The sequence below is a fragment of the Melitaea cinxia genome, chromosome 23 (genome assembly GCF_905220565.1).
Source record: "Melitaea cinxia chromosome 23, ilMelCinx1.1, whole genome shotgun sequence".
Lineage (NCBI taxonomy): Eukaryota > Metazoa > Arthropoda > Insecta > Lepidoptera > Nymphalidae > Melitaea > Melitaea cinxia.
In genome coordinates this window covers 2,165,181-2,179,406 of record NC_059416.1, presented here as the reverse complement: position 1 = coordinate 2,179,406, position 14,226 = coordinate 2,165,181, and the positions used below count along the sequence as shown (strand labels likewise).

Here is a 14,226-nt window from a genome sequence, read left to right as displayed (position 1 = left end):
CTGCTCTCACCTATGGGCTGGGGCGCCCCAGTACCAGCTCCTTCCATTTGACCGTGTTCAACGCCGAGCGGCTCGAATCGTTGGCGACAAGATTCTCTCCGATCGGCTCGATTCTTTGGCGCTGCGTAGAGATGTCGGGTCACTGTGCATCTTCTACCGTATTTACCACGGGGAGTGTTCTGAGGAATTGTTCGGACTAATACCTACAGCAGAATTCCACCACCGGACATCGCGTCAAAATTCAAAATTTCATCCACATCACCTCGATGTCTGGAAGTCTACGACAGCTCGATTTTTGCGCCATTTTCTGCCACGCACGACCCCTCTTTGGAACCAGCTACCACCTACGGTATTTCCGAACAAATACGACCTAAGGACCTTCAAAAGAAGAGCATATTCCTTTTCGAAAGGCCGGCAACGCGCCTGCTAATCCTTTGATGTAGCGGGTGTTTGTGGATGTTGTTTTCACTTACCATCAGGTGAGCCAACTGTCCGTTTTCCCCCTCTTAAAAAAAAAAAAAAAAAAAAAAAAAAAAACAGTATGATATCGCGGCGTCGCAACATTCGTAATTTGTAGAAAACATACTTATATACATTACATATTGCGTAATGTGCATTTTCTTCACTTTTACGTATTTTGAACCAGACTTCTGCTTAAATTATTCTAAATTTAATTTGATTTAATAGGTAAAGTGTAGAACTTCAAGTGCACAGAGTGCCTAGTGCGAGTTTTATTTACAGAAACATGAGAGAAACGCGTTTATATTGAAGATTATTTTGCATGGGAATTTAAACACTGCAGCCTAGTCGAGCAGCTGTAGCAGAGTCATCTAGCGGCAAACGCGAGAACTAGGTTGAAATGCCGAATTTCCCATACAAAATAAAGTTAAAATTTACGCCCGTTGTTGTGAGACGGATTAAACAAAACTCGCACTAGGCACTCTGTTGACGGAATCGATAAAATTTGCAATGGATTTACTATTTTGAAAATTTTAACCGTGAGCTTATGTTACATCACAATAACATGGCAATCATTATGCATTGATTAGGTATAAATGAAAAGGCAACAAATAGGTGTCGAAAATTATTTATTACCAATAATATTTAAATAACATTTTAACGATACATAAACACAAAAATATTTTTGCTTAGGATTATAATTATTAAACAAAAAAAAAAAAAATATGTAAAACATGTTTAAACAAAATTTAAACAACAACAAAAAATCTTTTGTTCTTAGAATGAAATTCCAAATTATATTTAATAATTAACGGTATTTGCGTGAACTAGCCATCGTATGAATTAACTCTGTTTTCAAAATTTCGACTCTTCACCTTACTCATTCTCTAACTCGATGTTCAATTATGAAATAAGTACGTCCACCTCATCCTCAAAGAATCGTTCTCATTGAAGTGAGAATTAATCGTCCTCGTCGAGCCTTCGTGAGTCGCGTCAATAATGTCAATGTGAGGACGCGTAAACGAGTGAGGTGGTTCAATAATGAAATTCGAGTAACTCTTTCAATTTGCGATCACGAGTACCTCAAATGAGACACCTCATGAGTGAGGAACCCATCTCTACATCACTATCACATTGATTTTTGATTTTGACACTCATTGAGTCATTGACAGTATAGAAGAAACCAAAGGAAGAAACAAAATAGAATTTAAGATTTTAGATCTTTGATTTAGATCTAGTCATACACACGGGTTTTACTGTAATCTAAAAAAAGGCTTTTAAAAAATGTCTCAAGGAAAGATTGTGTTAATGGCGTGCGGTAGCTTTAGCCCTCCGACGTATATGCATTTAAGAATGTTCGGTAAGTTGATTATACTATAAATATTTTTTTAATAATTTATTTCTTATCGATTCTTACGTCTTCGAGTTTACTTAATAATTATTTATTTAAATGTTACCTCGATAAATATTGTTTATCATTATGTAGGTAGTAATTGTCTTAAGTATAACACGAGTTTTATTATATTACTGAAAAATATAGTTTTTCGTTATTTAATTTTGCTTAATCAATCAGGTAAATTTATAAGAAACATAATTATTGTCTAGTTTTGTTCGCTATAATTCATAGAATAGTTTGTTGATATAAAAATGGATGATTCATTCAAAAATAAAATCATACTTTAAACTTGTAGAGAGAACATATAAGTAAATATTTTTTTATTTCTTAATATCAACAAATAGTAGTAAATGATACAATTAACAATTTCTTATAAAGTTAGACAAGTTTAGGGGAGCACGAAAGGGCTTTTTAAAAGATATTACATTAATTAAACTAAACTATTTAATTAAAAATTATTTGAAAAATTACAATGGACACGTCCGAACAGAATTACATGCTCTTGATTAATTTTCGATTTAATTCTAATACAACTTTCCCATGTGAGAATTCATTTCTTATTCCAATTCCGCTGATTAAGCATTTACTTGTATTGTTCTCATACTTTGGTCCAACATACCAGCTACAATCTTAATTGTTGTTATACATACTTGTGTGTATCATTTGTAGTATAAACTCATGCCATTTAGAAACAATTTTATCACTCATCATCATCATCACAATAATTTACAATTGTTATAATTGTAAGGTGCAACTCTAACATCACACAAATCTATGTTCAGCACTGTACATGATGCATTTCATACAGTATCATTATAATTTATTAAATCAATTTCTCAGTCACAGTATAAATAAAAACCGTGTGGTGTCGTAGGACACCAAAGAGGAACGAAATACAATTGAATTAAAAGCCTCCTCCTTTTTTGGATCGGTTAAAAAAAGGCTACCGTTGGTCGCAATATTATAATTCCCATTTTTTAAATATTTACTTTCACTTAATATATGAGCCAATCTGGCAAGAATATAAACCACCACAGCCACAATAAAAGGAGCCCCCATACCTAGGGAGGGTGGTATAATATACGAGGGTGCGTTTTTAAGTTCGCGGAATGAGAGGGTTAGAGGGGGTGATTAGGCTCATCCGGATCGTAACGTGTTTAGTGACTCATAATTAGTATAAATACGAGATTTCATTGTTATTAGATAAGATTCATTATTATAAAATATTAAAATATAAAACTTCAAGTTCCATTCAAGGTATAAAGAAGCCGACTGATATAGCTACATATATATATACTTTTGATAAATACATAAAAATAATAGTTATAGATAAAAACATATCACACCCAGCCTCGAGGCGGGAATCAAACCCTCGGCTTCAAAAGGAGAAAGTAGGGTCACTGCAAACGGTGCCATTAGGCCAGCCAGCAAGACAGTAAAGTTTTATTGCATTGATTACATTGGCATATCTAGGGGTTTTTTTCCGGAGTTTTTAAGCCTCTAAGACGAGTAAAAAAAAAATTAACTATAATAAAGTGGTGTAAATATTAAAGGAAAAAATAGAACACCCAAAAATGTGGATCTGTACCGGCCACATGTGGTAAGCTTGTGATCTACAAATGGAGCTGTATACATGCAATTTTAATAATATAACATACAAAATGTAACCAAACATTTAACCTGTTGCTAAATACAAATAATTATAATAAATAGTAATATTTCTTACAGAAATAGCAAGAGATTATATCCACTCGCAGGGTTTGGGAACTATTGTTGGTGGTTTTGTGTCTCCGGTACATGATGCATATGGAAAGAAAGATCTAGTGGCTGCGCATCATAGGTGAGATAAAAATTATAACTAACTGCTAGTATAGAACCTAGTATTATTAATTACATAAACTAAATAATAGTATAGATAGCAAATTGTAGGGTCTGTTATGTGGGGATTATGTGATGTTTTTTAGGAACTTTTTATCCCCTTCACCCCTCTCTGGGGATATGTGGTGAAGCTTATACAACCCCATCTCTTATACTCATTAATCTCATCTCATGAAATTTTTACTTGAAATACAGAGATAAATAGTAAATAAATAAATAAATAAATATCTTAAGTGCTCCTAAAGTAAGCAACTTAATGCTTGTATTATAGGTAACAGTCGACTGATATAGCTATATATTTTTTTATAATGGAAATAATACATATACAAATTGGTTCAGCCTGTAATATCCCACTGCTGGGCCTCTTTCCCCATGTAGGAGAAGTATCAGAGCTTAATCCACCACGCTGCTTCAATGCGGGATGGCGGATATATTCCCTACTATATGAGTTACGATCGCTATCAAGTGTATACGATATCAACCGGGACCGACAGCTTAACGTGATCTCCGAGGCACGGTGTGGTGACCCACAAGGACTGTAAAAAAACCCAGACCACGGCAAACGTGTATAGCTAATACAAATGTTTGTCATGTACGGGGATCAGCCACAAACCAGTGCTGTGACCGTTGTGCCAACGCGTCGTCACAACATATGCAAATATATAAATACAAATATTACAGCGAGACTCAGGCGGGAATCGAACCCACAAGCCGCGTAGCAGAAAGCAGGACCACTGCAAACAGCGCTAACGTTTTCGTGTGGATCCATTTGAATTTGAACGAGATCTCATGATTAGTTGATTTTTTTATTCTCGAACAAATGTTTGTTTTTTTTTAACCGACTTCCAAAAAAGGAGGAGGTTCTCAATTCGACTGTATTTTTTTTTTTATGTATGTTACATCAGAACTTTTGACTGGGTGGAGCGATTTCGACAAATGGTGGAGCGATTTCGACAAATTTTCTTTTAATCGAAAGGTGGTGTGTGCCAATTGGTCCCATTTAAATTTATTTGAGATCTAACTACTTTTCGAGCTATACCTAATAATGCGTTTTTACTTGACGCTTTTTTTCTACTGGATGTACCGATTTTGATAATTCTTTTTTTGTTGGAAAGGAGATTTCTCAAGTTTAATACCATGATAAGAAAACCAGGATCTGATGATGGGATCCCAGAGAATTTGATGGAAATTCTTGAAAATCCGCAATAACTTTTTACTGGGTGCCCGATTTTAATAATTTTTAATTTAATCGAAAGCTGATGTTTGTCATGTGGTCACATATAAATTTTATTGAGATCTGATAACTACTTCTTGAGTAATCTTTGATAACGCGCAGTTACTTGAGTATTTTTTCGTCGATCTACGTTGTATTACTCGTCGATGTAATTGAAGTCGGTTTTTTTTTTCGTTTGCGAGCAAACACAATTATTTAAAACTATGTTTTACAAAAAAAATGTACTGATGCCGGTTATCGGTTTTCAATGATACTACCCGACCCGGCGAACTTTGTATTTGTACATATTTTTATGTGATATCAATTTTCCTTGTAAATAAAATTATAATTTATACTAGCTTTTACCCACGGCTTCGCTCGTATTGAAATTTTTTTTAAATAAAAAGTATCCTGTTACTTCTACTAGGTATTTCCAAGAATATATGTATAAAGTTTCGCGTGAAAGAGTAACAAACAAACTTACATTCACATTTGTAATATTAACTAGGGATATATAGTAGGGATTAGCTGGTTGTTAGTGACTATGGGCAAAATACATGAGTCCACGCCATTTTTTGTGTGAACGTGTGGAGGCCTATGTCCAGTAGTGGACTGCGAAAGGCTGCTCTGATGATGGTGATAGATGGTTGTTACCTAAAAAAGCAGGCGTTAAGTTGCCTACCTCAGGAACAAGCTGCCATATGTGTAAAAAATATAAAAACTAATTGTCATTTTTACAGGATATCAATGCTAAAATTAGCGTTAAGATCGTCTGGATGGATTAAGGTATCCGAGTGGGAGACTCAGCAGTCTGGATGGACTAGAACAAAAATGTCTCTACAGCACCATCAGGTAAATTAACAATTAATATTTTTGAAGTAAAACTTCTTTACGTACGCTTGATTTGGGGAATTTGGTGAGCAAGCTGGTGAATGCGTGACGAGAGCGTTACGAAGAGTGTGAGTTGAGAGGGAGATATAAGTTAGTGAAGATTGGAAGAGAGTTCGTTTCGTAAGTTTCACTTCAGTCGTGTAGTCTAAAGTATATTCGTTTTTTTTTTTTTAATTTCACGGTAGCAGTTCTGTAGGAGTAAACTCCAGCCGTGTCTAGGATAACTGAGGTAGGGCACAGCAGGAATTTCCTGCTCAAAATATGGAACAGCCCGACTGGGGTAGTACCTCGACCTTACAGAAGACCACAGCTAAATAATACTGTTTTCAAGCAGTATTGTGTTTATGTTGGTGAGTAAGGTGACCAGAGCTCCTGGAGGGGATTGGGGGTTGGGTCGGCAACGCGCTTGCGATGCTTCTGGTGTTGCAGGCGTCTACAAGCTACGGTAATCTCTTACCATCAGGTGAGCCGTAGCTTGTTTGCCGACCTAGTGACATAAAAAAAAAAGTATCTGACACACAACTTTCCTTGTTATTGGTGAATAAAAATGACATGAAATCTTTACATTTTTCAAGAATAATTTTGTTTTTGCAAATGTTCCAGTAGGTAGGAAGGTAGGGCAGATTTTGATCAGGAAATACCCTGCTCAAAATCTGGAGCAGCCTGTCTTGGGAAGTACCTCGACCTTACAGCAGATCACAGCTAAATAATACTGCTTTCAAGTAGTTTTGTGTTCCTGTTGTGAGTAAGATGACCAGAGCTGCTGGCGAGGATCGAGAGTAGGGTTGGCATCACGCTTGCGATGCTTCTGGTTTTGCAAGCGTCTATAGGTTACGGTATTCGCTAACGATTAGGTGAGCCGTGCGCTTGTTTGCCGACCTTGTTGTATATAAAAAAAATGTAAAGAACTGTGGCAAATGGCAATTGTATGACCTTTTTCAGAACAGTATAAAGTTCGTTTATATCCACAGTAACGTGACCTTCCTCAAGCATGTTTATCATAGACCTTGCTGACCTTGCGTGACACACTTACCTATATCTAGTTACATAATATGAATTATTTACATAGTTATGAGTCATAAAACTTTCACATCATATTGATAGATATTGTGTTATAAATATAAAGTTTCTTTTTCGAAGCTTGGAACGTTTTTAGAAGCAGTTAGACTGAATTTTTTCGAAGTAAAACTTCTTTGCACACGCTTGACTTGGGGAGTAAGCTGGTGAATGCGTGACGAGAGCGTTACGAAAAGTGTGATCGGACACTGCGAACGCAAGTTTAGAGGGAGATATAAGTTAGTTGGAGCTAAAGAAGTATTACTTCAGTCGTGTGGTCTAAAGCGCACTCGTTGTTTTCTCGAGATGCTTCTGTATTGAGTTGAAGAACTGCTATGTATATAATATAACTAGCTGACCTGGCGAACTGCGTACCGCCATATTTGTTTTAAATTTTGCAATAAAAATATCGCACTCATTAATCGAAATAAAATATAGCCTGTCTTTCAAGTTGGATCAAACTGCACACGGTGTGCAAATTTGATTAAAATCAGTTAGGTAGTTAAGGAGACCAAGAGACAAACAACGTGACGCGCAATTTATATATATTAAGATAAGACATAGAGATAAGTAGATGAAACTTTGCGTTTCTTCTTAATAGTTTATTTTTGGCATGTCGGATAATTAGTAGATTATTAATGACATCGCGGCGCGGTTCAGCACGGGTATACAACAAAAATTTCAAAATAATTTTTTCCTCAAATTTTTTTGAAAATATAATATAGCCCATGTCACCCGCGTATAGTGCCGCTGACTAGCAGTGAAAGAATTTTTCAAATCGGTTCAGTAGTTTCGGAGCTTATTCAATGCAAACAAACAATCAAATCATTCCTCTTTGTAATATTAGTATATTATTATTAATAAATAAAAAAAAAATACTATTCGATCGATATTTTGTTTATATTCACATAGACCTTTCGCCTCTACGAAAATCTTAAAAATTCATGATGTAATGTAAACACAAAAAACTAAATCGATTAACCGCCAAGGACGAGTATGAAGGCTAAGTTAAACATCGCAGTACGAATCGATCTGTTTCGAGAAAGTTCTTTGGCGCAGTGGTGATGTAATTATGATATGATCTGATGTCATTATGATGTGATATGATATGATGTCCATTTTTCGACGAGTTCTGTTCAAATTTTTAACACATATACCTATACATTTGGCGATACAGGTGTTTGCTGTGGTCTGGGTGTTCGTGCAGTCCTTATGGGTTTCCCCACCGTGCCTCGGAGAGCACGTTAAGCCGTCGGTCCCGGTTGTTATCATGAACACCTGATAGCGATCGTTACTCATAGTAGGGAATATATCCGCCAACCCGCATTGGAGCAGCGTGGTGGATTAAGCTCTGATCCTTTTCCTACATGGGGAAAGAGGCCTATGCCCAGTAGTGGGATATTACAGGCTAAAGCGAGATACCTATACATATCGTGAAACTAAATGGTGTATGTCGACATAGGAGTTATTTATGACGAAAATGTATGAAGGGTCTTCATAGGGCCAATAGGTGTTTAAATATTATTTTTGGAGTAAAACTTCTTTGCGCACGTTTGACTAGGTTAGTAAGCTGTTAGATACGTATCGAGAGCGTTACGAAAAGCGTGATCGGGGAAGTTGCGAGGGAAGATATGTAAGTGAAGATGGAAAGAGAGAGAGAATTAGGTTTCGTAAGTTTTACTTCAGTCGTGTGCTCAAAAGCACACTTCTTTTCGAATTTTTGTCTGTCTGTTTGTTTTAGTTTTTACGATTACTGAACGAAATTTGATGAAAATTTTTCAGATGTATTGCTAACTTAATCTTAATAATAGGTGCACGTTTATGTTAATAGGTCTCTTAGAACCCGAGGTAGAAGTTTGTCAACTCGCTCTTACTATACTGTTGTACGACTACTTTAGAAACTATTTTAGAACTTTAGAAATATACAAAAGATCTATTCTTAATTACTTGAAATATGTTTTTTATTTAAAAAAAAAACTAAATAATTATAAATTTATTCATTTCTTGAATGAAATACAGCGTCACTAAACCCACACATCTATAATTTTGAATCGAATAATATGCTTTAGCTATTAAATAGTTTTAAAAATAAAGTTTAAAATGTATTAATTTCAATTTCCAGGATACGATAAACCGTCACCTGTCGCAGAACTTCAACACTGACCCTCCATCTTGGCTGCCAGATGATATATTAAACGTAAACAGCATAGACGAACCGGACAATTTGAATCTGAAGTTAAACGGTAATAATATCGATGATAGTGTGACCATTAAGTTGCTCTGCGGTGCTGATTTGTTAGAATCGTTTGCGACACCGGGTCTATGGTCGGATGAGGATGTAAGTATTATTTGTATTATTATGACGCCGCGTTGGCGCAATCGTCACAGCACTGGTTTGTGGGTGTTGCGCTGGCGGTTGCGGGTTCGATCCCCGCAAATGACAAACATTTGTATTGACCATACATATGTTTGTCGTGGTCTGGGTGTTTGTGCAGTCCTTGTGAATCTCCCCACCGTGCCTCGGAGAGCACGTTAAGCCGTCGGTCCCGGTTGTTATCATGTACACCTGATAGCGATCGTTACTCATACTGGGTAATATATCCGCCGATCTGCATCGGAGCAGCGTGGTGGATTAAGCTCTGATCCTTCTTCTACATGGGACAAGAGGCCTATGCCCAGCATTCTAATAAATAATATATAATAAACGGATACGACGATTCTGTACTAAATGACAGACGCTAACTTTGTCTTGTGATTTATCAAACGCGTAGAGTTTAATATGTTTTCTGAAATTCACGAGTGATCCCAATTTTTCTTATTGTATGATCCGTCAAAGAATATTAAAAATCTTAAAAAAGAAATCCTATTAGTTCCAGCTTTTTATAACTAAATAAATAAATGTCTCACACTCAACGGCCCCAGCAGGATTTTCTCCTGTGTCGAGGGTTCGGAAACACACACAATACACAAGCACAAACGCCCAGACCACGGCAAACATCTGTATGGCCAATACAAGTGCATACCATGTGCGTCTTCAAAGCTTTGCTTAAAGTATGTGCATGTACTTATGTAACTATTATAATGTATTATGAAATTTCAGTTGGAGATGATAGTGGGTCGCCATGGCTTAGTGGTTGTAACTCGTGCCGGCTTCGACCCGGGGCGGTTTATATACGATTCAGATATGCTCTACAAGTATAGAGTAAGTCTTTATCTAATATATAAAATTCTCGTGTCGCGGTGTTTGTAGTTAAACTCCTCCGAAACAGCTTGACCGATTCTCATGAAATTTTGTGTGCATATTGGGTAGGTCTGACATCGAACAACATCTATTTTTCATCCCCCTAAATGTTAAGGTTAGTCCACCCATAATTTTTTATTTAATTTTTAGATAAATTATTTATTTTTTATTTTATTATGATTTAGCGTTGAAAAATACATACAACCCTAAATTTTCACCCTTCTACCACCAACCTCTATTTTTAAATAGCGTTTAGCGGCAAGACAACGTTGGCCGAGTCAGCTAGTAATCTCTATATAAAGCCTGTACTTGCGGTTATTATAAGCTTTCTAGGTGAATAGTCTGGAATTGAATAATAATAGTTAATCTAAAGAGTCCAATAATATAAGGTTTTTCCAGCACCCGACTTTGTATGTGATAGCTCAAGTTATATTCATGATGATTTATAAGTTTTTATATCGATAAATTGCTTATTCTTTTTTTATTTAGTCTGGGTTTGAATAAAATTATACATATATAAATACTAAAACGAAGAAAGGACCTAAATATATAAATATCTTACCTTTGGGTCACACTCGTGGCGGTAAGTGAATCTTTTACACCCAAAATAAAAGCAGAGTTACTACAAACTACGCCAATGGGCAAGTCAAGGAAATTTATAATATATAATACAATTTGTAGAAAAAGTAATAATTTGTTGTTACAACAATCCCTCTGACATCGTTGTCCTTCTCTTAATTTAAACTTTAGTAACAGCCAGACATAACAGACATGGCATAATTTAACTAAAGAGATTCTATTGATATTTCTGTATATATATATTTCAGAGAAACGTGACATTAGTAACGAATTACATAGCCAACGAAGTAAGTTCTACAGTTATACGTCGCCTACTAAGAAGGGGTGAGAGCGCTAAATATTTAACCGATGACGCGGTACTGGCTTATATAAGACAAAATAGGCTCTACGGGACTATGCCTTGTATCACGTGAGTTTATTTTATATTTGTCTATGGTCATTGGTGTCTGGATATGTATGCCCCATAGGTAATTTTCATCGTAAAAATATGTGACGAAATTTGTTCAGTAAACCTTTATTTTGATATAAATTATTTTGAGAATTACTTTCAGATCTACTTAATTATATTAATTTAATTGATTTTTGGGTACGGTTTATGTTTAATTTTTTATGGGTTTGAAATAAAAATATTAATTGGGTAAAGTAATCTTTCTTGGGGTAATTTAAAAATAACTCCAAATATAGCTGTAGTATATATTAAATAGTATATAAGTATTATTTTAACAGTACTAACTAGACATGCATTTGCACGCTGCCCGGAAACAGTGAGTATAATTTGCTTAACGATATACTAGCTAACTACGAGAAATCACCTCAAGACGTCATAATGACATCACCAGAAGAAACGAGCTTCAAAAATATACTAATATCGATAAGAGACAAACCGTCAATCGTCGATGAAACGATAACAGTGAAACGAGCAAAGAAATCAAACTTCTTAATGCCAAGTCATACGGATACAATAAGTCCGACATTAGATCCAAAACCGAAAATCGCGTATGTTGACAAAGTACCCTCGACTTACGTACCGGGTAAAGCGGTGAAAATTGTCAGCGATGTCAATCAACACAAGATCAAAGATGAAAAGGTGAGTGCGTACAGTTCTTTAGACAGTTATCTGTCTAAAGATGATTATGATGTTTATAAAAGGAGGGTTAGCGAGGGTAGTATGGAAAAAAATGTAACTACCGTCAAGAAAAGATGTTCGTCATCGACGATAAGGAAATTGAAACCGGACGATATGAAGAAGAGCAAGTCGGAGGTGAGTAAGCTATGTGATAAGGTTAAGAGTATTAAGTTGAAAGATAAGGCTAGCGCGAATTATAAGACCAGGAGCTGTAATGATATCGTTAAGCTTATTTTGACTAAACATGGCATACATGTTATAAGCGATACAGAGGCGATAGTTTAAATGTGGAATTTCATAAATATGTTTCAAAATTATCGAAGGGGCTGTTTATAAAATACGTCACTGGTTAATTTACAGTTTTCGACACCCCCCCCTCCCCCCTTTTTTTTGTTACACTTAGTGATAGCTAAATAGTCGACAAATAATAATAATAATATTCTTTATTGCACACCATTAAAAGATACAAACAAAAGTAGTATAATTAGAGGAAGATGTACAAAGGCGGTCTTATCGCTAAGAGAGCGATTTCTTCCAGACAACCTTTGAGTAAAGGACAGCGCATAGAAAAGCGGTTAGGAAATATTACGTCACATAAGCTAGAACCTCTATAAATGATTTCGTGATTAAAAATAGCATACAGATTAAGATATATTTTTTCGAAGATGTGAAAAACGCTTCCTTATATCATATCTCGTTTCGCTAACAAAAGTCGTCCTCCCACCGTATTTTATAGGTAAGCCCTAAATTATTTTCCTTTGTGTGCCAATTGTTGATTAAAAAAGTATTGTATTACTGAGATGTTTCGAAACATTTCTTTTTTGTTTGTTATATCTTATAATGTACTTAGTTCATAGTTCGTGACATCAGTGTTCGTGACTTTTTTTTTTTAATTTGACACTCAAATGTAGAATATAAAATCGGGATATCCATACGTCTCTGCTACACCTACCTACTACCGCATTGCTGGGTAGGCCTCTTTCTCCATGTACGAGAAAAATTGGAGCTCAATCCACCAAACTGCTCCATTGCGAGTTGGTTATATTACATTTATTATAACAAAATATGATATCGATTTTTTTTTAATAATAAACTAGTAAAAGTTCTATGCGGAAATACAAAAATTTTACTGTTGTTGCAAAGAATTTTTAAATGTGAATGTGAATATAAGTCTTAAAATTATATTTATTCATTATCAAACTTTTATGATACACTGAATTTTTTTAAATGTCGCTATAAGTCAATTCTACTTTTGTGTGTCAAATTATGACAATTTTTTGTCAAATAGTGACTCAGTATGACATTATTTTGTGAAATATGTCTGTCTTTGCCGTCTCTTAGAGAAATATATATTCTACAAGTATTTATGTATTATTATAATTAAGTAAAATGTTTATTAGAAAGTAATTATAAAAGTTCTTCTGTGCCAATGAGCCTAAATCTTTTTTGTAACTATGGCGTCGCCCTTTTTTAAATAAATATTTTTCCTACAATTGTCTTCCATATAACCTTTTAAGACTTGTATATTTATTTTTTATTGTTAAAATAGTTCGCAACTACAAATTTGTAAAGGCTAAACTTAAACTGGGGTCAAGTTGAACCCATATAAAAAGTTGGTCAACATTATTGAGGTAAGATTTACGGGGTAAAGGTTGTAATTAAAAAAAAAAATATTAGTTTTGAATTTGTTTTTACTATTTTCGATAGTAAGAATTATTTTGAATATTATCTTTTTATTACCGATTTAAAAGTTTTTTTTTTTCTATTGAGTTTTTTGGGATATAACTTAAAATAGGGTTTAAGAGGATCAAAACAGCGTAACTAAATATATATATAAAAAATCGCATAACTTAATTATTATAAGTCAATTTTTCTATCATTCTTATTATATTCTATATAATGAATACGTATAGAAATAAAAATTATATCACAATTAGAAATAACTACTATGTATTTGTTGTTTATTTATTGTTTATTATCTAGTTAAATGTGTAGCACAAATATTTATAAATAAATTTTATTTTATTGATGTTAATAAAATGATTTTATTTCTAAAATATTCTATATTATAAAATTGTAAGTAAATTATTACGTAATTAATGTTTAATGTATTTGCTATATTTATTAGTAATGTTACCAGTTTTATAATTTCTTTTAAATATTTAAAAAAAAAAGGTTAAATTATATAAATCAATAAAAATTAAAGTTTCTATATATACTGTCTGTGCAATATTTACTAATTTCTGTGCATAATTGAAATTAATAGTTTAAAAATAAATATGTATGATATATGTATGTAAATATAATTGTATGTATGTTTTTAACCTACTTCCTAAAATGGAGGAGGTTCTCGATTCAACTGTATTTTTAATGTATAGTTATCTCAG

General features: G+C 34.3%; 1 protein-coding gene across 1 annotated transcript; it reads left to right on the top strand.

The window, feature by feature from the left end:
• The first annotated feature begins 1,392 nt into the window (after positions 1-1,392).
• LOC123665055 (nicotinamide/nicotinic acid mononucleotide adenylyltransferase 1) lies at positions 1,393-12,124 on the top strand. The gene is made up of 7 exons (XM_045599407.1): positions 1,393-1,819; positions 3,584-3,695; positions 5,687-5,798; positions 9,016-9,231; positions 9,994-10,095; positions 10,962-11,122; positions 11,479-12,124. Exons 1-7 carry the CDS (start codon positions 1,744-1,746, stop codon positions 12,122-12,124), a joined length of 1,425 nt encoding a protein of 474 aa, XP_045455363.1. The 5' UTR covers positions 1,393-1,743.
• The last annotated feature ends 2,102 nt before the right edge of the window (positions 12,125-14,226 follow it).